Raw genomic sequence first — 25,196 nt, forward strand, 5'->3', positions numbered from 1 at the left:
AAGGTTTCAGTCTGTTATTTTTCCTTTGAACTGCTTAGGTAGACTTTTGTGCACTCGTCTAGCTCGAATTCTTATAAGTTGAAACCATCAAATTTGGTATTGAGCTTTTATTTGGGCGTTATTATTATTATTTTTAAAAAGTGGGATCAGTAAACTGAGTCCATGGCTAAGCAGTCCTTCAACCATCCGGGAGTGCCTTTTGCCAGGATAGGAACAGAGATCTTTTGTCAAGAACAGCCCCGGATTGGAAATCCATACCTGGAAGACGCTTTTCTTCAGGGCTACCTGAAATCACATCTGCCTGCTAAGGTCTGTCTTCTGTATATTAAACTGGAATAATGGTATCTACTTGGATTTGTGAAATATCAGAGGGCATGTAATGATAGTTTGGATATTGTTATGACCCATAAGAGGTTGTTTGAATTTACTGTGTTGCCTTTTGGGGTCAAGAATGGGCCTGCCACGCTCATGAGGCTAATGGATGGACTTTTGGATGAGTTAGGGGACTTTGCTTGTGCTTATCTGGGTCCAGTTGTGAGAGAGGGGACGAAGCCCTCTCTAAGAAGCGAGGGTCGTCAAGAGCCAGGCTGAGTTAGGGGTTGGTTCAGCGAGGTCATGGGACCCTACATCCAAAAGGGGATAAAAAGGGTATCTTGCTTGGGAGGAGTGTCTTCTGTTCTGGTTTTGGAGGAAGAACATCAAAAGCAGCCTAGGATGGTTGCTTGGAGTAAGCTAGGGCCTTTGTTTATTTTAAATGTCTGGTTTTCCTGAGACAAGGCTAGCCGCTTTTATGGCTAGGGGTGGGTTGCGTGTTTGCAGGTTTTAGATCAGTGGTTTCCAAAGTGGGCGGTATTGCCCCCATGGGGGCGGTGGGATTGCATAGGGGGGTGTTAAGAGGCAAAGGGAAGGCAGGGGGGCGCTAACAGGCAAAGGGGCGGCAGGGGGGCGCTCGAGGTGGTCTCTCTAGAAGGTCCTAAAACCTAGGGACCGAGCAGGAAAGAGCGGCAAATTCAGCCGCTCTCCCCACACCGCTCCTGCTCAGGAAGGACTGTCTCACCCCCGCAGCCGCTCTCTCCTCCACAGCGGCCCCACCAGAAGTAGGGGGTGGGGGAAGCGCCCACAGGAGGCAGCAGAGCAGGAAACAGCGGCGAATTCAGCTGCTCTGCCCACTCTTCTCCTGCCTAGGAGGGCCCAGGGCTTCTTTGCTGCTGGAGCCACCACCGCCTGCTCGCTTGCTCGCTCCCTCGGCCAGAGATGCTCCCTCCTACAAGCTGCCCCAGCAGACCTCTCGTGATAGTTGCTGCACAAGGTGGGAGCAGCAGCCATGTGGCTCCTCTGAACACGCTCCAGCTTGTCTGCATCCTTCTTGAACTGTGGAGCCCAGAACTGGACACAATACTCTAGATGAGGCCTAACCAGGGCCAAATAGAGAGGAACCAGTACCTCACGTGATTTGGAAGCTATACTTCTATTAATGCAGCCCAAAATAGCATTTGCCTTTCTTGCAGCCATATCGCACTGTTGGCTCATATTCAGCTTGTGATCTACAACAATTCCAAGATCTTTCTCGTTTGTAGTATTGCTGAGCCAAGTGTCCCCCATCTTGTAACTGTGCATTTGGTTTCTATTCCCTAAATGTAGAACTTGGCATTTATCCCTATTAAATTTCATTCTGTTGTTTTCAGCCCAGCACTCCAGCCTATCAAGATCACTTTGAAGTTTGTTTCTGTCTTCCAGGGTATTAGCTATCCCACCCAATTTTGTGTCATCTGCAAATTTGATCAGCGTTCCCTGCACCTCCTCGTCCAAATCATTAATAAAAATGTTGAAGAGCACTGGGCCCAGGACTGAGCCCTGCGGCACCCCACTCGTTGCCTCTCCCCAGTTTGAGAAGGTTCCATTGATAAGTACTCTTTGAGTCCGATTCTGTAGCCAACTGTGAATCCACCTAATAGTTGTTCCATCTAGCCCACTTTTAGCTAGTTTGTTCATCAGAATGTCATGTGGTACTTTGTCAAAAGTCAAGATATATGATGTCCACAGCATTCCCACAGTCCACAAGGGAGGTCCTGGGTTTCCTTGAGGCTTCTCTTCTTCCCCTTTCCTTGGTCTCCTCTTCCCCTACACTCCCCCTGTCAAACTCCTGTTTGCTCTTCCTAATTCACTTGGGAGAAGTGAATTATTTGCTGGAGGATCCTGGGACCCAGCGACAACCGAAGGTGTTCCATGTAAATATGTTAAAGCTTTATGTTAATAGACAAGATTTTGTTTTTGGATTACAGCTGGGGAGGGGGGAGCCCACGGACATGTTGGGAGAATGTCAACAGGCTGAAGGGGTGGAGTGCGTAGTATTGCCTCTTTCTCTTTCTCAGCTACAGCAGGCAGAGTTACGGCGGGTGTTAGAGGAATTTAACCCTATCTTTTCCAATCGCCCAGGAAGGACTTCCTTGGCTAAGCATTCAATTCATACAGGAGAGCATCGGCCTATCCGCTCCTTGCCCTATCGGGCTATGGGCCAGCATGCCCTGGGTATTGAGTGGGAGTTGCAAGAGATGCTAGCCTTGGGGGTGATTAGGCCCTCTCAAAGCCCTTGGTCTTCCCCAGTAGTCCTGGTTCCGAAACCTCAGGGGGGTTGTTTCTGCGTGGATTACACACGGATCAACTCCTTGACCCAATTGGATCTGTACCCCATGCCTCGTTCTGATGTCCTAATTGAGCAATTAGGGGGTGCTCGATTTATTACCACCTTGGACCTGACAAAAGGGTATTGGCAAGTGCCTTTGGATCAAGAGGCTGCAGAGAAATCTGCGTTTGTGACCCATAACGGGTTGTTTCAATTTACTGTGTTGCCTTTTGGGGTCAAGAATGACAGATTTATGGCCAGTTATCAGCAGGAGATTTATGGCCATTCCTTGAAAGTCAGCATTGGTCAGCCGGCAAAGCCTGACAGAGAAACAGTGACAAGTTGGAACAGCGGTGTGGGATTCTGTTTTGCTTGGGATAGATTTTCCCTGGGGTCAGTGAAGGAACGAAGCCCTCCGTACTTTTTGTTCCTGTCCACCTTTCCCCGCTTCCTCCTTTTTGTACAGACAAGCAGAACCTGGATATCTGTAGAAACTCAAGAGTTGGGATATCTTCATTTTTACATAACACAGATGGTGCTACTGTGCTAGACTCTACAATTCTCTGCTCTCCACTGATTTACAAGTCTAAAGAGTTTTTAAAATTTTATTTATAACATTTATAGACTGCTCCACATCTAAATAGATTTCAGAGCAGTGAACAATAAACGTTAAAAAGAAACAAAAATCATTTGTTTTTTAAAAAAAGAGTACCAATAAAAACCATGGCTGGTCAATGAAGGGAAGTTCCTTGAAATAAAGATGTTTTCAGGAGGCACTGAAAACAGCATGATGTTGGCACCTGCCTGACCTCCAAAGGCAGTGAGTTTTATTATATATATATATATATATATATATATATATATATATATATATATCTTCTTAGTTCCTGTGACGAACTGCTGCATCTGTAACTCCAACCCTCCAAAATAGGACAGGCTGCAAAATACCCCTTTGCCAGGCGCTTACATTGCACTCCTTACAGCACCAGGTGAAGGCCTTTTTATTTCCCCAGCATTTTAGCATCCTAGTCTTTTAACTCTGCTGTTTGAATCTGTATTTTAAACCTCTGCATTGCTGCTAGGTTTTATTCTGGTTGTTCTTTTATATTGTGGTTTTTAACCTTCCATGTTTTATATGTTATGCTGTAACTTATGGCTTTAATTTCTCGAACTAGCACCAGAGGGTAGCGAGATCACACATTTATAACTTTATTAAAAACAGGTTATGAATATGGCAAGAGAAACCAATTTCGGACCCATGCACCTTCTGAAAGCAGGAAAGGTCTTCAAATCCTAACAAGAACTAGGACTAAGCAGATGTGTGCCTGTTTGCATTCTCCTTCCCTCTTTATTGTTTACTACAACTTATTAGATTGTAAGCCTATGCGGCAGGGTCTTGCTATTTACTGTGTTATCTGTACAGCACCATGTACATTGATAGTGCTATATAAATAAATAATAATAATAATAATAATAATAGCAGACAAGGGAGAATTCCATAGCCCCGTGAACATAGCTCTCTTTGTCACTGCCAAATAAGAGTTCCTGGTTCCTGCCTCTGCTTCTTATCCCTACATTGGACATAAAGCTGATTAGCAGGAGATTGAGGACAAATAAGTACATCATTAAACTACAGAATTTGCTCCCACAGTATATGGTGACAGTCACCAATTTCTATGGCTTTAGAAAGAGATTAGTCAAATACTACAGGTAGCTGGTTGGCCACTGTGTGATCAGAATGCTGGACTAGATGGACTCTTGTTCTGATCCAGCAGGGCTCTTCTCACGTTCTTAACATTTGTTCTCCTTCATTGTAGGTGTTTGCTGAGGTGAGTGTGGATCTTGAGAGGTTTGGAGCTCGTGTGAAGGGTGAAATTGACTTCTTGGGGCGTGAGTGTGAGTTAAACCCTCCCAAGCTACAACAGTTTGATGGTTGGGGATGGCGTGTGGACCAAATCATCACCTGCCCAGCCTGGAAGAGGATGAAGGAAATCTCAGCTGAAGAGGGGATGGTTGCTGAGGCTTATGAGCGGAGATACTCCAGCTGGAGGTAAATACATTAATTCTGATGTTATCTGCAGCCTCCCATTTAGCCAGACATCAGAGCAAGTAACCCTGGACTTGTCCTTATATCTGCAATACAATTCAAAATCAGATGTCCCTCCAGTGACTTTGCCATTTTTCGCGCTGTATTCTTGCTGACGTCTCTCTTCAGCAAAGATCTTATTCTTTGGTATGATTAAATTTAGCAAGGCATTGTGCATTTCTCCTCCCACAGCCGTGTTCACCAGTTTGCCAAACTGTACCTGTATGCACCCTCCTCTGGTATGTTCACATGTCCTTTGGCCATGACTGACGGAGCAGCAAAAGTCATTGAGGTGAGACTCCATTACTCCCTAGGTAGGCTGCTGCACTGCAGCACTCGTGAATTAAAATCTCCTAGTCTGAGACAAAGGCTCAGTTAGGAACATAGGAAGCTCCATTGTACTGAGTCAGGCCCTTGGTCCAACTAGCCCAGTATTGTCAAGACTGCCTAGCAGCGGCTCCCTAAAGCATTGGCGGAAGTCTTGATTTGCGTTTTCTTAAAGAACCATGCTAGAGACAATTCTTTAATCATAGAGAACAAAAAAATATGAATTTGTTTATTCTTAGAACCAATAATGAAACATTAATAGATAGACTAGGAGTGGAGAGATAAACTAATGTTATCAAGACTTCTTGGAGACGTCTTACTAACTGTCCTTAGAAAACATAACTGTCACACAGAGAGCAATTAGAACCAGGAAGGAAGCCTGAGAATTGCATGATGAGACTCACATAGAATCTTCAGTTAAAGAGATACTAACTAGTCAAAATAAACAACATAGTCCAAACATGTCTATAATTGATTAACTCTCTGATTCTCTGCTGCACTCCTCCATTATGACAGGCTGAGTTTCTTGCACACTCTGTGTTGATCACATCTAACACAAAGAACATAAGAAGAGCCATGCTGGATCAGAGCAAAGGTCCATGTACTCCAGCACTCTGATCACACGGTGGCCAACCAGCTGCTGATCAGTGACCCACAAGCAGGACACAAATGCAATAGCACACTCCCACCTGTGTACCCCAGCAACTGGTGTACATAGGCTTACTGCCTCTGATACTGGAGGTAGCACACAGCTATCAGGACTAGTAGCCGTTGACAGCCTTCTCCAGGGATTTATCTAAACCCCTTTTAAAGCCATCCAAATTGGTGGCCATCACTACATCTTGTGGTAGCGAATTCCAGTTTCAGGCTGGGGTCATTCCTAGTCGCATCTGGAGATGCAGGGGATTGAACCTGGGACCTTCTGTACGACCCCAGTTTTGAATGGACAAAAAGGTATTCTTAATGTTTCCTTATAAGGTATTCTCAAAAAGGCACTTGTGAAAATCATGAATCATTTCAATCATCTCTATCCAGCTCACTGCCTTTACCATCTTCTAACTGAAGAATTTGCGGGCCATTTGAGCCTTCTCTTCATTGCAAACCTAGATCTGTTTTATGCCAGTTTAACTGCCATAGCTTCCCCCTTCCAAAGAAACCTGGGAATTGTAGTTTGATGAGGTGGTGAGAATTCCTCCACAGATCAACAATAGCTTCCCTGGAGAAAGGAAACTGTTATGAAACCTGTTTGTAGTGTGGATATGCCCTCAACGCTGTTCTTTGAACAACCAGTTGATCAGCCTTGTGTCAGGATCTGCTGGTGCCTGGATCCTGAATCCCATGAGACCTCCACTGAAGAAGAAAAAGTCCCTACTGTGCCATTTCATCCAGGCAGGGGCCACAGAGACTCTCTGATGGACAGCTGGAGTTTGCCACCTCCTGGATGATCACGTGCTCAAGGAGGCTGCAATGTCAAAGGGTTCACTGCCCTCTCTTGGTACTCTACCACAACTTGTGGGCCACCTCTTGCCTCTCATAGAACCTCAGGAGCTGTGATGGTGATAGGCCTGCACCAAAGGCCAGAACTGGCAATGCAGCCCAAGGCCTTCCCTCAATAAGCCCTGATCCGGAAAAGGCAAACACAGTTGCATGCTCTGTATCAGGGTTCTGCTGACATCCTACAAGGGGCAGAGCAGCCAACTCTCCTATGAAACCCTTCAGTGCCTACTTGAGAGTTGCTAGTGCAATAATTGTGGGAAAACTCCCTTGTCCTTCCAGCCCAAGTACCTGTACCAAGACTCTGCTGGATAGCTCCCCTGTTGGTCCAAGTTTCCTGGTCAAGACCCTTCTCTTGCTGCCCAAATTCTGCCCACCATTTCCCAGGCTGATCTTGGTCTCCATGCTGGATCAGATGGAAAAAGCCAAGCTGAATCAGATGAAGGGTCCATCCAGTCCAGCATTCTGTTCATGCAGTGGCCAACCAGCTGCCTGTGAGAAGACCATACGGAGGACATGAGTGCAACAGCACCCTCCCACCCTTCCCCTGATGGTGTTCATAGGCATACTGCCTCTGACACTGGAGGTAGCACATAGCCATCAGGACTAGTATCCGTTGAGATAGCCTCCTCTTCCATGAATTGGTCTAAGCCCGCTTTAGAGCCATCCAAATTGGTGGCCATTGCTACATCTTGTGTGGTAGCGAAATCCATATTTTAACTACGTGCCGAGTGAAGAAGTCCTTCCTTTGACCTGTCCAGACTTTCTGCTACTTGTGTCATCCCACATCACCCAGCCCTCGGGAGGAGCCATCCCATTTTGTGTTTTCAAGTTGTTGGGTTTTTTTTGGATATTTTCTACTTCTAAGAAAACCTCTTTTTTTCCCTTCTTCTTCTCCTGTCACTTTCCTGCAACTTCCATAGTCCCTGGGTTTCCCCAAGCCTTTGGAGGAAGCCTATGCTCACTTGATATCACGTGACCCCAGAACGTTCTGGACCTCTGGCCAGTGGATGACTGAACGCAAAGGGGGCTCTGATGTTGGTAAGTTGAAAGAGTGGACCTCTTCTCTCCGCTCTTCCCAAAATACAAAGTCTCTCAACAAGAAAGCCAGTGTGGAGTAGTGGTTAGAGTGTTGGGCCGGGAGTCAGGGGATCTGGGTACTAGTCCCCACTCGGCCACGGAAACCTGCCAAAGGAAGTGAGGCAGGTGGCTACTAGGAGGAGGGCCTTCTCCGCTGTGGCACCCGGCTGTGGAATGAGCTCCCCAGAGAGGTCCGCCTGGCGCCTACACTGTATTCCTTCCGTCGCCAGCTGAAGACCTTTTTAACTTAAATTTAATTTTTTACTGTTCTAACTCTGTATTTTAATCTTATATCAAATTTTGCTGCATGGTTTTATCCTGGTTGTGCTTTTTATACTGTATTTTGTATTTGTGTTTTTAAACTGTTGGTTGTTATATTATGGTTTTAATTTTTGTGAACCATCCAGAGAGCTTCACCTATTGGGCAGTATAAAAATGTGATAAATAAATAAATAAACCCACTGTGGGTGACTTTGGGCCAGTCACAAGGCTCTAAGCCCAACCTTCCTCACAGGGTTGTTGTTATGAGGCTAAAATGGAGGGAAAAGAAGGCAGGTTATAGATGTAATAACTAACTAACTAACGAGTTGGGTGGGTCATTATTTATTCTACCATCTGCCTTCATAGATTGTAACATTGTCTTTTATGTGGCTTTTTCCATACTTCATTTCTTCATTTCTACTTTTGGCTGTTTTTCTATTTGTATATGGATCTTTGTATATACATTTATCAATGAATAAGAAATGCATAAATAAATTATTTTTATTTATTGCTTTTTCTAGACCATTCCATAGCCAAAGCTTTCTGGGCGGTTTACAGAGATTAAAAATATTAAAAAACGATGTACAAAGTTTTAAAACCATGTGCCTAAAACCCACAAACAAACACTATACATAGAAACAACATATATCTAAAAACAACTTTGAGCAGTCAACCATAAACTGTTGTTTAAAATGGATACTGTTTTATACTGTTGTTTTTATGTTTTTGATGGTTTTAAATTTCGTATGCTTTTTAATGTTCACTGTTTTTCACTTTTGTAAACTGCCCAGAGAGCTTCAGCTATGGGGCAGTATATAAATTTAATAAATAAATAAATAAGACAGATCCAAATAGAAGAAGTGGTGAGGGAGACAGGAGCAGGCAAAGGGAACATTGCAGCCTGCTCCACTTGGACTACACTGGAGACATGAGTGCACTCTTCAAATGCTTGAAAGGTTGTCACACAGAGGAGGGACAGGATCTCTTCTCCATCATCCCAGATTGCAGGCCATGGAATAACGGGCTCAAGTTACAGTAAGGCAGATTCCGGCTGGACATCAGAAAAACTTCCTGACTGTTAGAGCAGTATGACAATGGAACTAGTTACCTAGGGAGGTTGTGGGCTCTCCCACACTAGAGGCCTTCAAGAGGCAGCTGGACAGCCATCAGTCAGAGATGCTTTAAGGTGGATTCCTGCATTCAGCAGAGGGTTGGGACGTGATGGACTTCTAGGCCTCTTTCAACTCTACTATTCTATGATTCTACAAACACACACCCTAGCCTGCCACATCGACTGCCCTGCAGGAAAGGAAGATCAGATCCTGGCTCCAAGTTTCTGTTCAATGGACCAGACAGCCTCTGGCTCCTCTGCAGCCATCATGGCAACATAAATGCTGGTGTGGATGCAGCCAGTCTTTTGGATTGCACACATTCTAGCTGCTACATTTTCTCCATGTTTTGTACACTGGCACCACCCTGGTTTCTCCCCATAGCTAGCATTGCTTCTTCAGTTTGGAGCCAGTTCTGCTCCCTTATGAAGGAAGACCATGTTCTTCCCTTGCAGCTAGTGGCACAGAGACAGTGGCTCAGGAGCAACCTGATGGCACCTACCGTCTCCATGGATTGAAATGGTTCACGTCAGCCACTGATTCGGATGTATCTCTGACACTGGCGAGGATCGTGGCCGCTGACGGGCAGACAGAACAGGTCAGTTTCCCAGCAGAGCCAACGGGAGAGGAAGGAGCCGGGTGTAAGCATCCTCCTTGCGGTGGTGATTAGCAGCCAGTGTTTCTTATGCGAGCATCCTTTTGGCTGCAGGCCTCCAAAGGCCTGTCTCTGTTCTACCTGGAAGTGCGGGATCAAGAAGGGAAGCTGAATGGGATTGAGATACAGCGGCTGAAGGAGAAGCTGGGCACAAGGCAGCTGCCAACTTCTGAGCTGCTCCTAGCAGGAGCCAGGGCACACCGGGTAAGTGAAATGAAAAGCATTGAGCAAGAGCCAAGGGGGCTTACTGGCAAGACTGTTGGCTGGGACTGGGGAGAACCAAGTTCTAGTCCCCACTCAGCTATCAGAACATCAGAAGAGCCCTGCTGGATCAGATCGAGTGTCCATCTAGTCCAGCTGTCAACCAGGGACCAACAAAGCAGGACATGAGTGCAACAGCAACCTCCTGCCCATGTTCCCCAGCAACTGGAGCACACAGGCTTCCTGCTTCTGATGCTGGAAGTAGCACATAGCTATCAGGGCTAGTCGCCATTGACAGCCTTCAACTCCAGGAACTTATCCAACCCTCTTTTAAAGCCATCCAAATTGTGGCCATCACTGCATTTTGTGGTAGTGAATCCCATAATTTAACTCTGCACTGTGTGAAGAAGTCCTTCCTTTCCTCTGTCCTGAATCTCCCACCAATCACTTTCAAGGGATGACCCCACTGGGTTCTAGTATTATGAGAGAGGCTATGAAGCTCCATGGGTGACTTTGGGCCAGCTATGGAGCAGGCCTCTTGGGTGTGTTGTGATGATGGGCTGTGGCTTCAGCATCCCTCACAGCTGCTTAGAGTTTACCCCATGGCTTGTGGTCAGTAGGCCCTGAAGTATCTTCCATCCACTCTTCAATCTTCATATCCTTCCTGCTTCTGATACACATCTGCTAAAGTTCCCCCCACCTTCAACAGTTTATTGTATTTCATAATAATTCATCACTATCAGATTTATCATACGTAATCCTTAGCAGCAATTGTATAGTCCCATCTTCCAGCTTTACAAGCCACGAGTCCAATGGCAATAGCCAATGCTGGTAATGGGCCGGCTCAAAATACGTTGCACTCCCCGGAAACTAGCGCTTGCTAGCACAACTCAGGAAACTAGCAAAAAGTACCACTTCTGGAATGGGAAAAGTCAGCGGCGCACCCCATTCTAGTGCAGCACACAGCAGATGTTTTGGACTACATGTCCCAGCATTCCTTATCCTTGGCCATGCAGGCTGGGACTAATGGGAATTGAAGACCTAAACATCTGGTTGGTGAAAGGTGCCCCTGAGAGGAGACTTAATTACATTTTCAGTCCGTCCAATAGCAAATGTTCTCTGGGAAGATTACAGGATACAATACAATCCGCATTCGAGTTTTCAGATTTCTCCATCGCTTCTCAACACTTCTAGATCTCTCCCGTGGGCCGGGGCGTGGCTTCCATTGCCAACATGTTGACCATCACTAGGATCCACAATGTCATTGCATCAGTTGCGGACATGAGAAGGTGATTCCCAACCCCCTTTCATGAGACATACTGGGCAGGATCCAAGGGGGCGCTTGAGCATTATAGTCATTTCAGTAATGTTGTTATGTGAGGGAGTTTTAAGCAAAATGAAGTTAGCTTTGAAGAGGGGATTATTACAGGGCAGCTCCTCTGGCTTCAAAGCAATGAAGTTACACAACTGCTTGTTTAAAATGAAGGTGCGAGGATGTTTCTAGTACATCAAGTACGTGAGCGGAGTGATCCCTCTGTCATAGGACATTGGAGGTCAACTCCTAGGACAGTCAGCCAAGAGCGTGATTTATGTGTGACTAAAGCACAACACGGGAGCACAGAAAGCATGTTCTGGCGCACTGAGCAGCTCAAAACACTAACCCTTGTGGACCGATTTGGCTTCCATTCCCAGAGTGATCAGCCTGGCACGGGATTATGCGACCAAGAGGGAGGCCTTTGGCAAAACTCTTAAGGACCACCCATTGCATATGCAGACTTTGGCACGGATGGAGGTGAGTATGGTCAAGCCTAGCCCTGGCAAAGAAGGGGGAGTTGTCTGGCGAAGATCCCAGCACTTCTCCCAGTGTTGTTAGGAATCAGAACTCTGTGGTGTATTTCTTATTTATTTGCATTGTACCTTGCCTTTCTACCAAGAAAACGGCACTCAAGGCAGCCAGAAAGGCAAGTCAGAGTATAGTCAAAATGGAGTATGCTTGGGGAATCAAACTAGCCTGTTTGGTAGGGACCAACTATCACATGGCAAGGTCCATCTTCAACAGTGGATGAGCTACTTTGCAGATGAAACCAAGACAACTGAGAGCCTCGTGGTGCCTTAAAGACGAGCCCGTTTACAATGGCATAAGCTTGCGTGGAGAAGAGCCCCCTTCATCAGTGAAATGAGAGAAATTAAACCAGCCCCTTTTGTGAGTCTTCTGCTTATGAGGAACAGCCCATGATCCACATTTCCTTTGGTTCCTATGGAGCTCCGGCAGTAGGAAGCGCCGTGTAAATAGCTGTCGGAAAGTTGGACTCAGCAAGCCAGTGCAGCTTTTCACACTGTTGTTTTCCCCCAGCTGCCTTGGTGTGAAAGAGTATCCATGTGGAACTGGAGTACAAACCTACGTACACTTCGGTTCCAAATGTTCATCTTCCACAAGGTAGTAGTAAAAAGTCACCTCCCTGTAGGAGAGCCTCCTGGGACTTCCGCCTTTTGGAATACAGCCAAAGTGCCTCCTATGAAACGGATCACAGCCATTTGGTTGGTAGCGGGTGGTAGCGAAGACTGTGAGATCTGTGATCTCCCATGAACACACAAAAGGGCTGTCTCTCTCAGCCTCAAACTTCCTGACTGTCAGCCTCAAACTTCCTGACTGTTAGAGCAGTGCGACAGTGGAACCAGTGACCTTGGGAGGTTGTGAGCTCTCCCACACTAGAGGCATTCCGGAGACAGCTGGCCAGCCATCTGTCAGGGATGCTTTAAGGTGAATTTCCTGCCTTGAGCAGGGGGTTGGACTTCATGGCCTTATAGGCCCCTTCCAACTCTACTATTCTATGATTCTATCATGTGTGCCCCTGCCCTCCACAAAACAGCTCTCTCATACTGGCGTAATCTACAGGGCTGTTGCAAGAAGCATGAAGCACTCTGAACACTCAGAACCTTTTATGTAAATAACATGGTGTACAGCAAGGGTGGGGGAGCATGACGAGGACTGGATTCCATTTCATCTGGATTCCAGTGAAGCCAAGAGCTGAGAGATGAGCCAAAAATACCAAAAATAAAGAAAAATGCCAGTGTATATTGAAAGAACGTATTCTCCCTTATGAGCCTGCCCGTGCTTTAAGATCTTCTGGAGAAGCCCTTCTTTCAGTCCCACCATCTTCACAGGCGCGCTTGGTGGGAACATGGAAGAGGGCCTTCTCGGTGGCTGCTCCAGTGCTCTGGAACTCTCCTCCCGGGGAAGCTAGCCTGGCTCCCTCCTTGATGGGCTTTCGGAAGCAGGCTAAAACTTGTTTGTTCCAGCAGGCCTTTGGAAAATAATCTGGCCCTCCATCTATGTTAATATCTTATAATTTTGTTGTGTATTTTAAACATTTATGGTTTTGTTCCCCCCCCCCCAATGTATGTTTTAAACTTTGTAAGGCCGCCTTGAGGCCCAGCATTGGGCAAAAGGCGGGATACAAATAAATATAATAATAATAATAATAATAATAATAATAATAATAATAATAATAATAATAGCTTAGTGCTCTTCCTGCCAGTAACAAATCCCTTGGAGTGGAACTTCAACCTTTCAGAATGAGGGAGAAACTGCACAAACCCATAAAACGATCCATTCTTGGAGGAAGAGGGCGGGGCCATCTGGGGAATCCCCGAGGGCCTTATTGGCCCCTGGGCCTGAGGCTCCCTACATCTGGTTTACAGGACTTTTGAGTGTGGCCGGTAGCCACACTGAAAAACAGAACAATTCAGAATGATCGAGAGAAAAAGTTGGGCTCTCTTTTGAAGAAATGCAATGGACAAATCATACTTGTAGTTTCTCTCCTTCGCTAGTTTGACCACCCCTCACACTCAGAAAGGCATTTCTGAGAGCTAAGTTTAATGTTTTAGCATCTGCATTGCTGGAAGGTAGATCCAAAAAGATCCCTTATAGAGAACAGATCTGCCCCTGCGTGGTGAGAGAAGTAGAGACTGTGGGAGATGCCCTACTTTACTGCCCCTTTTATCAAGACCTGAGCTCCTCTCTTAAAACCCTGCTTATACAAAAAATCCCAGGTAGGCCGGATGAATGCTCCCTAGAGTATCTTTTGTTGGGTTTCAATTCTGATAAATCGACATCGTTGAAGGTTCTAGAGCTGGGTCTTCCTTTTCTTTTATTGGCGCTCGTATAGTCCCACTTTTAATCTCTCATTTTAAACTGTATGTTATTGTTTTAATATGCTGGCTATTTACCGTAATAAACGGACTGACTGAGCTTTGGGATTGCTTCGATGGGAGCTGTCGTAATTCTTCTTCGTGGTCTCTGTGCATCACACATATGGGGCTCTGCGCCTGCGCAGGGCCAGCTCCGGAAACTTCACTAGCTGAAAACATTTTTAGGTGGGAACCCCTGCCCCACCGTCCACTGAGCATGCTCAGGAGTTCCCGCCCTATCTCCTCAGTTGTCTTCAACCGCCTGTGGGTCAACAGCTTTCTTGGAGACTTCTAGGTTAGGTTTTTACCTTTTCACTGAAAACTGTTGTTTTTTCTTCCTTTTTCTTCTTCTCCAGTTTTTCTAACTTTTCTATATATAAATTTTTCTTAAAAAATCCCCCCTCATATTTCTTTATTAGTAGTTAGGTGCCTATGGCACAAACAGGACTCTTCAAAAAGTGTTCATCCTGTGGACAAAAGATCTCCCAGACAGATGGACATTCGTTGTGTTTATTGTGCTTGGGGGAAGCACACGTAGTTGAATCCTGCGTGTTTGCTTAAAATTCTCGAGGCAAGCGAGAAAAAACCGCTCAGACCGCCTTCGGGCAATTCTCTGGGAAAGGGCCTTGGTGGCAGTAGATAAACCGAGACCGGCTCGAGTTTCTACTTCTCCTAACAAAATGTAGTCAATGCCCCAACCTCCTACTCGGAGTGAAGCCCTTTTGGTTCCCCCTACCTCCTCTCATTCCGCTTCTAAAAAAGTAGCGAAGAAAATCTCTAAGAGAGCGAGAGAGCACAATGGGGCAGAAGAACCCCAAAAGAAAAAGAGCAAGCTGAAGGCTAAATATGCAAAGACAAAATTAGCCAATCCAGCTTCGTCGATACCGAAGAGTCTCCTACAGTACCGAGGAGCTCGATACCGAGATCATCACTACAAAGGTCCCCTCCGATACCGAGGAGCCCGATACCGAGGCTTTCGCTACCGAAGTCCTATTCGATACCGAGATGGGCAACACCGTTGTCACCGCCGGTATTGACCTCGCCAACACCGCAAGCTGAGGAAGCTCTGGACTCCCCAGTACCATCACCCTTCCAAATAGTTACAGTACCGGTGGAGGACCCCGCCTTAACGGCATCTGTTTCAGAGGGTGAAATAAGAGACTCCTCTTTGGACTATGCAATGGCAAACTGGGCCCCCGCTTCCCTTCGATACCGAGAGGAGCCGCCTCCGCCAGTCGGTACCGACAGACATCGGTACCGATCGATGTCTCCATACCGACATGCCCGGGATCGCTCACCAATGTCTTAATTTATTATTGCTATTTCACCCTCCAGCGATCTGGGATCGCATCAGGGAGGGCTTGCATGGCTGTTAAGGCCTTTTTTGCTGAAGATGTGTCAGCAAGCTTCCCCAACAGACAGATATTCTCTCGATTTGTTTGGGAGAGGCTCGCATCATCGAGACCTGTCGCTTAAGCCTTCTGAGGGCTAAACGCATAATGGCGATTCTGAGGAAAAATGCTCTAGAAGCCACGGATTCTCCAAAGCGATCAATGCAGCCACTCATTGCGGAGACTCCTCAACCTATGTCCCCTCAGCGTCCTCGGACCCTGACTCTAACCATGGGTCATTCCGATCTTCAAATACTGGACGCTCTCTAGCTGTATCAGCAGCAAAAGAGATATCTAGGAAGGCCAGGTCACTTAAGCCTTTGGGACATACAACAACAACAACAACAAAAGCCTCATTCCAAGGCTGTATGGAAGCCAGATCTAACCACTACTGTTAGAGTCCCCATGGATGGCCTCCTCGGTAGCAATAATATAACTAGTTTCTTCAGTACACTGAAACTCTCGATACCGAGACTGGCAACAACATAACTGGCTTCTTCAGTATCGAGCCTGGAACTCTGGGTACTGACACTGCTCTCAATACCGAGACTGGCAACAATATAACTAGCTTCTTCGGTACCGAGTGAATCTCTCAATACCGAGACTGGCAACAATATATCTAGCTTCTTCGGTACACAGACTGCCAAGAGTGGCAATAACATAACTAGCATCTTCAGTAGAGACGCTGGAATTCTCAATACTGAGATTGGCAATAACATAATTGGCTTCTTCGGTACCAAGACTGGAATTTTTGGTACTGAGAATGACAATAACATAACTGGTTTCTTTGGTACCAAGACTGGAATTTTTGGTACTGAGAATGACAATAACATAACTGGTTATTGTCATTCTCACACATAACTCTCATAACATAACTCTCCCACATTAGAGGCCTTCAAGAGGCAGCTGGACAAGCATCTGTTGGGGATGCTTTAGGGTGGATTCCTGCATTGAGCAGGGGGTTGGACTCGATGGCCTTGTCTATGATTCTATGGTTTCTTCGGTACCAAGGCTGGAACCCTTGATACCGAGATTGGCAATAACATTAATAGCTTCTTTGGTACAAACGCTGAGACTCTTGATACCAAGAGGGGCATCTCGCATGCAGCTTCAATGTCAGAGGGTGAGATGTGATCTCTGTCCCCTCCAAAGCCAATGGACATCTGTCCACCACATCAGGCAGTATATCCCTTGCAGGCTAACCACCAATTTCAGGGTCTCCCTCCAGATTCTCTACGCTCTGAGTGCTTTGCTTTCAATGGAGAGTGTTTTATTACTATGATGTCATCATTTTTGCCCCCCCCCCTTGTGAGAGGAGGGGACACAATGTCAAATAGGCCACGTCTCCTGAGAATACCATACAAGCATGGATACTGGCATCAGTACCGTGAAGGGGACACGTACAACTGAGATCACTGTCATTGTGACTGGTATACACAGGGCTCAGCTGTTACAGCCACAATGCGTCAGTACAATTACTTAGCTCTTCCCCATTCCACACCCATTCTGTGGGGCATCAGGAGATCAACTTGGGGAAGAGGAGTTGGAGCATAAGAATAGACCTGATTCCCCTCAATCCTTTGAGGACTATCACTCGTCTCAACATTGCTCTCGTCTGCATCACCTCATGATGTAGTGCCTACACAGGGCAGAACCTCCTTCGGAGGACTTATACCACTTCCCGATCATTGAGGATGACTTGGAATTGAGACACATAACTCTGTAAATAAATCTCACACTGAGAGGCCAACTCCAATGTCAATATTTTTTCCTTCCAACACCGCTTCTGACAGTTAAAAATTCCTGGAAGGCCCCTTCTTTGATGGCTCTGACATTGGAAAGGGCAAAATCTTTACATAAGGTCCAGTAATGGACACTGGGGTTTTTCTTTACGCACCCATGTTCCAATTCTATATTAGTTCAGTTATTCCCAAGGGGAGTTTTCGGAACATATAGGTTGGACCTACCAGGCCACAGAACATATTCATCTGTTTTGGGCCCCAGAGTTATACAATATCTAGTTATAATGTCCAGATAACAACTTCTCCGCTCGTCAGCAACTTAACATGACCTGTTGCCTCACCAACTGTGAGTTGAGAGCAGTGGTGCGCGCTCTGGCATTTCTCATGCATACCTATGATTAGCAGGTCTCACTCTGTAAACTGGATTGAGGACCTGCCATTCGACGGTGAAGGGTTGTTCAATCTCATCGCTCATCTTATTTCCTGCGTCAGAACCAGCAAATTACAGATGACACACTGTCCTTAATGCTGCTCCTCAGAAGGGAGCATGTTTTGCTCCCACACACTTAAAAGTATGCATACTTCCATATTGCCATTCAGAACACTCACCAGAGGTACCTTGGGTTTATCATAGATACCGATATGTTCCAGTTTGGGTGCTTCCATTGGACCTAAGCACAGCCCACCGAATGTTTGCAAAATATATGGCAGTTCATTTGCCTACGCAGGGTGAAAGTCTACCTATATTTAGACAACTGGCTTCTAGTAGCATCTTAGAAGAGGATGCTATCGAAGGCAGTGGGACTAATCCTCAATTTATTGAGCTCCCTGGACCTCATAGTAGAAACCACAATGTTAGACTGTCAATCCTTACCCCTGATATATGGGACATAATCCTAGCAGCTAGGAAACCAGCGACAAGAAAGTCATATGCTACCAAATGGGAAGCTTTCTCCTCCTTTGCACTAAGCAGGAATGAGAACCCCCTTTCAGCGCCTATTTCCACCATCCTCACTTTCCTTTTTTCCTTGTTTAAAAGAGGCCTTAAGTTTTCCCCACTTAGAGTTTATCTGGCAGCCATTTCTGCCTCAGATTTATGGATTCAGGGCTGTTCGGTCTTCACTCATCCACTGGTTAAGCGCTTTATGAAAGGGATGAAAGATACAGTTCCACCCCTTCGTTCCTTTGTTCCGCAATGGAGCCTTCTGTAGTGCTCAAGGCATTGTCTGGCAAGCCTTTTTCAACTGTTGGGAACTACGGACCTTCGTTTACTAACTTTCAAGGTTGTTTTTTCTAGTTGCCATTACGTCTGCTAGACGTTCATCAGAGCTAGCAGCACTCCGCATAGACCCACCTTATACAGTTTTCCACGCTGACAAGGTGGTCCTTAGACCTGACCCAGCCTTCCTCCCAAAGGTTGCATCATCGTTTCATGTTGGTCAGAATATCATTTTGCCAAGTTTTTTTTCCTGCGCTGACGCCGCCACTTGAGTCAACCCTTCACACATTGGACATTAGAAGAGCCCTTGCTTTCTATCAGTCCAGAACTGCTATTTTCTGGAGATCTCAAAGATTTTTCGTTTGTTACGGGGGCAAACAGAAAGGACTTCAAGTATCTTCGCAGAGAATATCTGCTTGGGTCGTACAGACCATTAAATTAGTCTATGAACTTGCTGGCCTCCCGTTGGAGGGTAGAGTGCGTTCTCACTCCACGAGAGGAGTTGCCACCTCTACGGCATTCGAAAGAGGAATTGCTTTATCAGACCTCTGTAAAGTGGCCACCTGGTCAACACCTCTGACTTTCGCCAGTCACTATCGCCTGGACATCAGAGCACGTAGGGACTGTGCTTTGGGCGTGCCGTCTTATCGGCAATACTTTGAGTTACTTTTACCACCTGACACCACCCGCCTCCGGGAAGTCAGCTTGTTATTCGCCCATATGTGTGATGCACAGAGACCACGAAGAAGAAAGACAGGTTGCTTACCTGTAACTGTAGTTCTTCAAGTGGTCATCTGTGCAGTCACACAACCCTCCCACCGTCCCCACTATGAGGTCATTATAGATTACCTGGTGGTTCACCTCAGTGAGACTGTTTAGGCGGTTTCAAGAACTGAGGGGATTAGGCGGGAACCCCTGAGCATGCTCAGTGGACGGTGGGGGAGGGGTTCCCGCCTAAAAATGTTTTCAGCTAGTGAAGTTTCCAGAGCTGGCCCTGCACAGGTGCAGAGCCCCATATGTGTGACTGCACAGATGACCACTCGAAGAACTACAGTTACAGGTAAGCAACCTGTCTTTATTGTAAAACACACACACACACACCTATCACAGGCTGTCATGTTTGCACAGGTGCACACTCGAGGAGCATTCCTGCTGATGATGGAGATGGGGAGGCTGCTTGGACTGGAGGAAACCAAGATGGCCACCGAGCAGGACCAGCACATGCTGAGGCTGCTGACCCCTGTTGTGAAACTGTACACTGGGAAACAGGTAGTGTTCCAAGGCCTAGGATGGCCTTCTCCACCTGGGCCCTCCAGGTACGTTGGGCCCATCATTACGAGCCAGCAGTCCAACACATCTAGAATTTGGTTTCATACCATGGGTTACTTACTCAGTGCAGAAGGTAGATCTCCACGTTTGGGACTTCACAAGAACATAAGAAGAGCCCTGCTGGATCAGCCCAACAGTCCATCTAGTCCAGCACTCTGTTCACACAGGGGCCAACCAGCTCTCAACCAGGGACTTACAACAGGACACAGGTGCAACAGCAGCTTTCCACCCATGTTCCCCAGCAACTGGTGTATACAGGCTTACTGCCTCTGGTATTGGAGCTAGCGTATCGCCATCAGGGCTAGTAGCCATGCACAGCCTTCTCCTGGAATTTATCCAACTCCCCTTTAAAGCCATCTAAATTGCTGGCTGTCATTCGATCTTGTGGTAGCAAATTCCAGAGTTTAACTATGCATTGTGTGAAGAAGTCTTTCCTTTTATCTGAATCTCTCACCAATCAGATCCATGGGATGACCCCATTGGGTTCAAGTATTATGGGAGAGGGAGAAAAATATCTCCCTGTCTACATTCTCCAACTGCAAGAGCTATATGAGAGTGACCAGATACAAAAGAGGGCAGGGCCCCTGCATTTTTAACTGTTGTGATGAAGAGGGAATTTCACCAGGTGCTGCATTCATAATGACACCTGCTGAAATTCTCTTTTTGACACAACTGTTCAAGATACAGAAACCCTATCCTCCCTTCTACATGGTCACCCTATGTGTGTGTGTGAACCAGGCTTAGAGCAGAGAGAGAAGCGGGCAGGGATTTGAGCTATTAAGCCTGTGTCCGCCAGTTGCTGGGGAACACGGGTGGGAGGGTGCTGTTGCACCATGTCCTGCTTTGTTGGTCCCTAGTTGACAGCTGGTTGGCCACTGTGTGAACAGAGTGCTGAATCAATGGACCCTTGGTTTGATCCAGCAAGGTTCTCTTAATGTTCTCAGAGATGAGCACGATGGGTGGATATTCACAGTTCATGGCAGTGTACACACAACATAGTTGTCTGTTGCAGGCAGTTGCTGTTGCCTCAGAAGGGTTGGAGTGTTTCGGAGGGCAGGGCTACATGGAGGACACAGGTCTGGGATACCTCCTACGGGATGTCCAGGTAAGGAAGCACCAAAGCAATCCTGCCTTTCTGTTGTGCCCATTGCCTTTCACCAGCCTATAACAATGCTATGCTACTGGGTCTGCATTGGTGTTCCATAATTCTCACTCTTTCTTGCTACCATTACTTTGAATCCTGTTTCCCAGAGTGCTAAAACTGCAGTGCAAGGAGACCAGCTCTCGGAATCTGCTGTCTTTAATAGATTCCAGAAGGCTAATTGTGTCGGGGCGCGATCCTATGCAAGTTTAAATGGAGAAAAAGTCAGACAGCTCCCAGCATAACCGAGCCATCCATGCTGGGGCCTGTCGGACATGCTTAATAGACTTTGAGGACTAAGACTTACAATAAATAACATTGGCGTTGCAGGGTTGTACCGGACTCATGCCTAACACCTGGAGTAAAACAGTTCCAGATATTTTGAGAGTGAATCCAGTTACAAGAAACAATTTGGCCCTGCCGTTTTTAAGGAGTCCTATGCTGACAGCAGTTACATGGTTAATTCTGGTGAGGGAAAGAGAAGATCTATACAATTCATCCATCCCTATCTCTGACCAGTGTCTGTGGAGGAGTATTTGGATTGCAGAGCTTTTATCAGGCAAAAGGCTGACGTTACAAAGAGCGATATCTGGGGGTAATTGCGTGTGCATGGTACACATCTGTTCACAAATCAGGTAGAAACCACACGAGGAGCAGACGGCAGGTTGTACTTGACTTGAATTTATCTGGCTCTGTACCTCTTTCCCAACCAGGTGCTACCAATCTGGGAAGGGACAACGAATATCCTGGCCTTGGATGTTCTGCGCTCCCTTGTCAAGAGCCAAGGCAAAGTGCTGGAAGCATTTTTCTCCACTGCCCAGGTGAGCTCCCTACAAGCACATATTGCTCCTTGGTTTGTTTCCTTTGGGAGGTCCAGGGGCCATTCTTATGCCCTGGACAACCCTCCTCGTCCACTGAGGGGTGGAAGGGGGAGGTGTTTGCCTCAAAATGCAGTGTCAAACCACTCCGTAGCACTGAAAGGCTTAGCTTATTCTCAAGTTAAATGTAACCCTTTCGCCCTCCGAAATGCTAAAACATGTCATTTCAAAAATGAATGTTTGGACACAGAGTATTGGACCAACGAGAGTTTTGATCTGATACAGCAGAGACAGGAAGATGATCAGAACTTCTCTGTAGTCAGAGCCACAATTTACCTGGCTACATGATGTATGGTATACTCAAGGCAAAAGTCTGAGCTTGTTTTGGTAGGCATATATATTGCTTTTAAGAAGATTATATTAGCACGCTGTGAGGATGGAGGCTCCTTTGGTTTTTATCTTGGCAAATAGACGGCCCCAGTTTAAAGATGTTTTGGTATTGAGACTGCACTTGCTGTGCCTGTAATTGTTTTCCTGAATTGCACTGCCAGGTACATAGAATAGCACCAATCCAAGCTCCCCTGGGGATTAATATGTGTCTTTTGCAAGGGTAGCAGAGCTTACGAAAGACCCAATGCATTTGACAGCAGTAGCAGCGCTGGAGATTTGAAAGACTATTCTAGGCTCCAATCCTACAGCTGGTCACAGGCGAGTCGAAGAAGCTTGGGGGAACCTAATTCTTAGGAAGTGCTGCTGTGCCAGCGGAAAGGTAGGTAGGTGGGTGAGACGACACCTACGCTAGCGCTGCCGCTCCACCAGTGTCGGTGGCATTCCACGAGCGGTGGGTGGGAGCAAAACAGGACCCAAAGCGCCTCTTCCCATGCACAAAAGTGAGTGAGTGGGAGAAAAAGGAAATGGGATATTCTGTCCCCTCCTGACTCTCTGTTTGCTCTACGGCGGGCTTTCTTGCAGGCCAAGTTGGAGGCGGCTCTCAGCTTCTCTGAATTGGGGCCTTCTGCGCAAAGGGTTCACGATGCTCTCCGCAAGCTCAGGCACTTCACTGACGAAATGGGCTTAAAGGGGGAAGCCGGGATGCAGCTGGCTGCAAGAGACTTTGCCTACAGTCTAGCACGGATCTACGGAGGTAACAGAAACGCTGTTCAGGAAGAATCCCTTTGCCACGTGGTTATTACAAAAATCGATTATTGATTGCAGTAAGACGCCTAGAAACTGATCCGCTCTGAGTGTGGAACGATGATCTCCTGATCCAACCCTGCACTAGGGAGTCTGATGATTAAAAGGTGGCCAATTTTTGACTCAACACACAGCCACGTTGCAAGGTGTAGAAATGCCCCCGGGGCAAAAGAAGCAAAGAATGGAGTTTGCGGTGGAGAGTGTGGGGAGAAAAGAACGCCTACACCTAGAAATGGATATTTCCAATGCATACTGCTTAGGTCAAAAGAAGTCAATAGGCACAAAAGGTTTCCAATGCAAATGCAGCCTTTCTCAGAGGCTGTGACTGCACCGATTTATGTACAACATTTATACACTGCTCCGCATATAGACAGATTCCAGAGCAGCGACAAAGGCATGAGCATGGAGCAGGGCTGCCCCATCCCTGAGGTCAAATTGGCCAGATGCCTGCAGGTTATGCTGCTTCGCATGTCCAGCTGTTCGTACGAAGGCTTCCCTGCGACCTGGAGCCCTTGACCGAGCAGGGCTCCAGATCACATGGAAAACGTCACACATACAATTATATACACGCAAAGCCCACCTCCCTGGTGTATACATTTACGCTGCTCCGTAAGTGATATAAATATACTTTAGATAAATTAAACTTTTCAGGCATGCTCCTGGAATTGAGTTTGGAAGAGACAAAAGAGCAAGTCGGAGACCCGTCCTGTAAGGGAACGAGTACCAGGGTTTTGGAGTGTTGCTACTTCAGTGCACGGATGGGATGAACATTCACAAACTAGTCCCTGCATCCCAAAAGCCCCCATGTGCCAGCACAATTGAAGTGCAACTGGCAGATCATTCCACCGGAATAACACGAGGATAAATCAGAAATGTTCATGACTTATGTATTTGCTTTATGCAGGAGTTCTCCTACTAGAACACGCTGTCAGGCGCAATGCATCACCCACAGACATCTCTGCTGCTCAGAGGTATTTAACAAGCCAAGTCCTGTGCCCCCAACGCAAGGAAGAGATGCAGAGAAGTCACTGGATATTCTAACACTTCCGCTGCTTGGAGGGACAGCCCTAGAGTATTGGAAGTGTAGCTGCTGTAAAGGGTGGCGAAAAGCAGTGGGGTTGTAACAAACACAATTCTCTCACAAGGTCTACAAACTGCAGGGGAGAAAGGAGACCAAAGACAGGAAAATAGCAACTGGCCGCCACCTAGCAAGAGGACAGGGCTGCATGTCACTGCTGGGCAGGAGGTGCACTGAGCAGAAGACAGCTGAATCTCACCCAGCAGTTAGAAATAATCAGACGAATCTTGGGTAATTGGTCATCCTGTAGTACCCGGTTTCCTAGAGAGACCACGCAGAATTGTGTCGTTAGGCTCCAAAGCAGACGTTAATTATGGCAGAGGATGGCTTTGGTCATCAAGTTGCACTAGTTCATAAGAAATATTCCTTTAAATCAGGGGGTGGGGGACCTTTTGGGGGGCCTGGGGGACACATTGGCCCCAGGCAAGCATGTTGGAGGTCCCGCGTGAACAATGGGCAGTCACCACCTGATGCGTTTGCCTGGAGACACACACATGCATACAACCGCTAAATGCTTTAAATGCCGACGGCTTTAAGTATTGCCTGCAGTGAGAGAAAAAATGGAAGGGTGTGATGTTTAAGTAGGATTTCCGGTTTTAGTTTAAAATTACGTGCATAAAAGAAGCCTTTGTTGCATCTCCTGCAGGTGGTGTCACCAAGACCTCTGCCCCATAGCCAGAGAAGAACAAGCTGACTCTTACAGTAACGGAGCAGTTTCCCTGGATTCTTCTTTGGTTTATGATGGACATCCAGTTCTGGGAGGAAAACTGTAACAAGCAACCAAGAAAGCAAAAGAGGTGCTATTCACTATGCCGGAATAACTAAGTCAGTGAAGCAGAAGCAATGCTTAGTGTACTGTATAATAACGGTCCTGCTTAACGTGAAAGGAAGTAATAAAGTTTCTTCCGCACTTCAAACCCGATCGTATCCCTCTCTTGCCATTGTCTGGATTGGAATATGTTGGAAAGTAGCCGCCTTCAGTGACATTTTAGTGTAAAAGGAGGATATACATTCAATTAATAATAATTTAAAACGTCTGCTGTGGTGAGCGGGCTAGTTCTCTAGCTGACATGGGCCTGAAATTCTCTTTTCCAAGCAAGTGGTGGTTCTTGACAACACCAGTCACACAAAAAGTTGCCTACTTTCTGAGACAACCCACAAATCAAACTCTGAAGGTACAGCATGCTCCGCACCACACCTTGAATGTTCAAGTTACAAGTATAGAAGATCTGGCAATGAATCAGTAAATATTGTACT

At 46.6% G+C, this 25,196-nt stretch overlaps 1 protein-coding gene across 1 annotated transcript; it reads left to right on the forward strand.

Annotated features, from left to right (window-relative positions):
- Positions 1-24,856, forward strand: LOC134410734 (acyl-CoA dehydrogenase family member 11-like). The gene is made up of 14 exons (XM_063144212.1): positions 1-309; positions 4,441-4,673; positions 4,902-5,001; positions 7,454-7,571; positions 9,436-9,578; positions 9,690-9,839; positions 11,031-11,125; positions 11,529-11,628; positions 19,508-19,648; positions 20,721-20,813; positions 21,563-21,670; positions 22,640-22,811; positions 23,766-23,832; positions 24,586-24,856. Exons 1-14 carry the CDS (start codon positions 163-165, stop codon positions 24,710-24,712), a joined length of 1,794 nt encoding a protein of 597 aa, XP_063000282.1. The 5' UTR covers positions 1-162; the 3' UTR covers positions 24,713-24,856.
- Positions 24,857-25,196: the final 340 nt, after the last annotated feature.

This window comes from Elgaria multicarinata, chromosome 18, assembly GCF_023053635.1.
Source record: "Elgaria multicarinata webbii isolate HBS135686 ecotype San Diego chromosome 18, rElgMul1.1.pri, whole genome shotgun sequence".
In the NCBI taxonomy this organism is placed as follows: domain Eukaryota; kingdom Metazoa; phylum Chordata; class Lepidosauria; order Squamata; family Anguidae; genus Elgaria; species Elgaria multicarinata.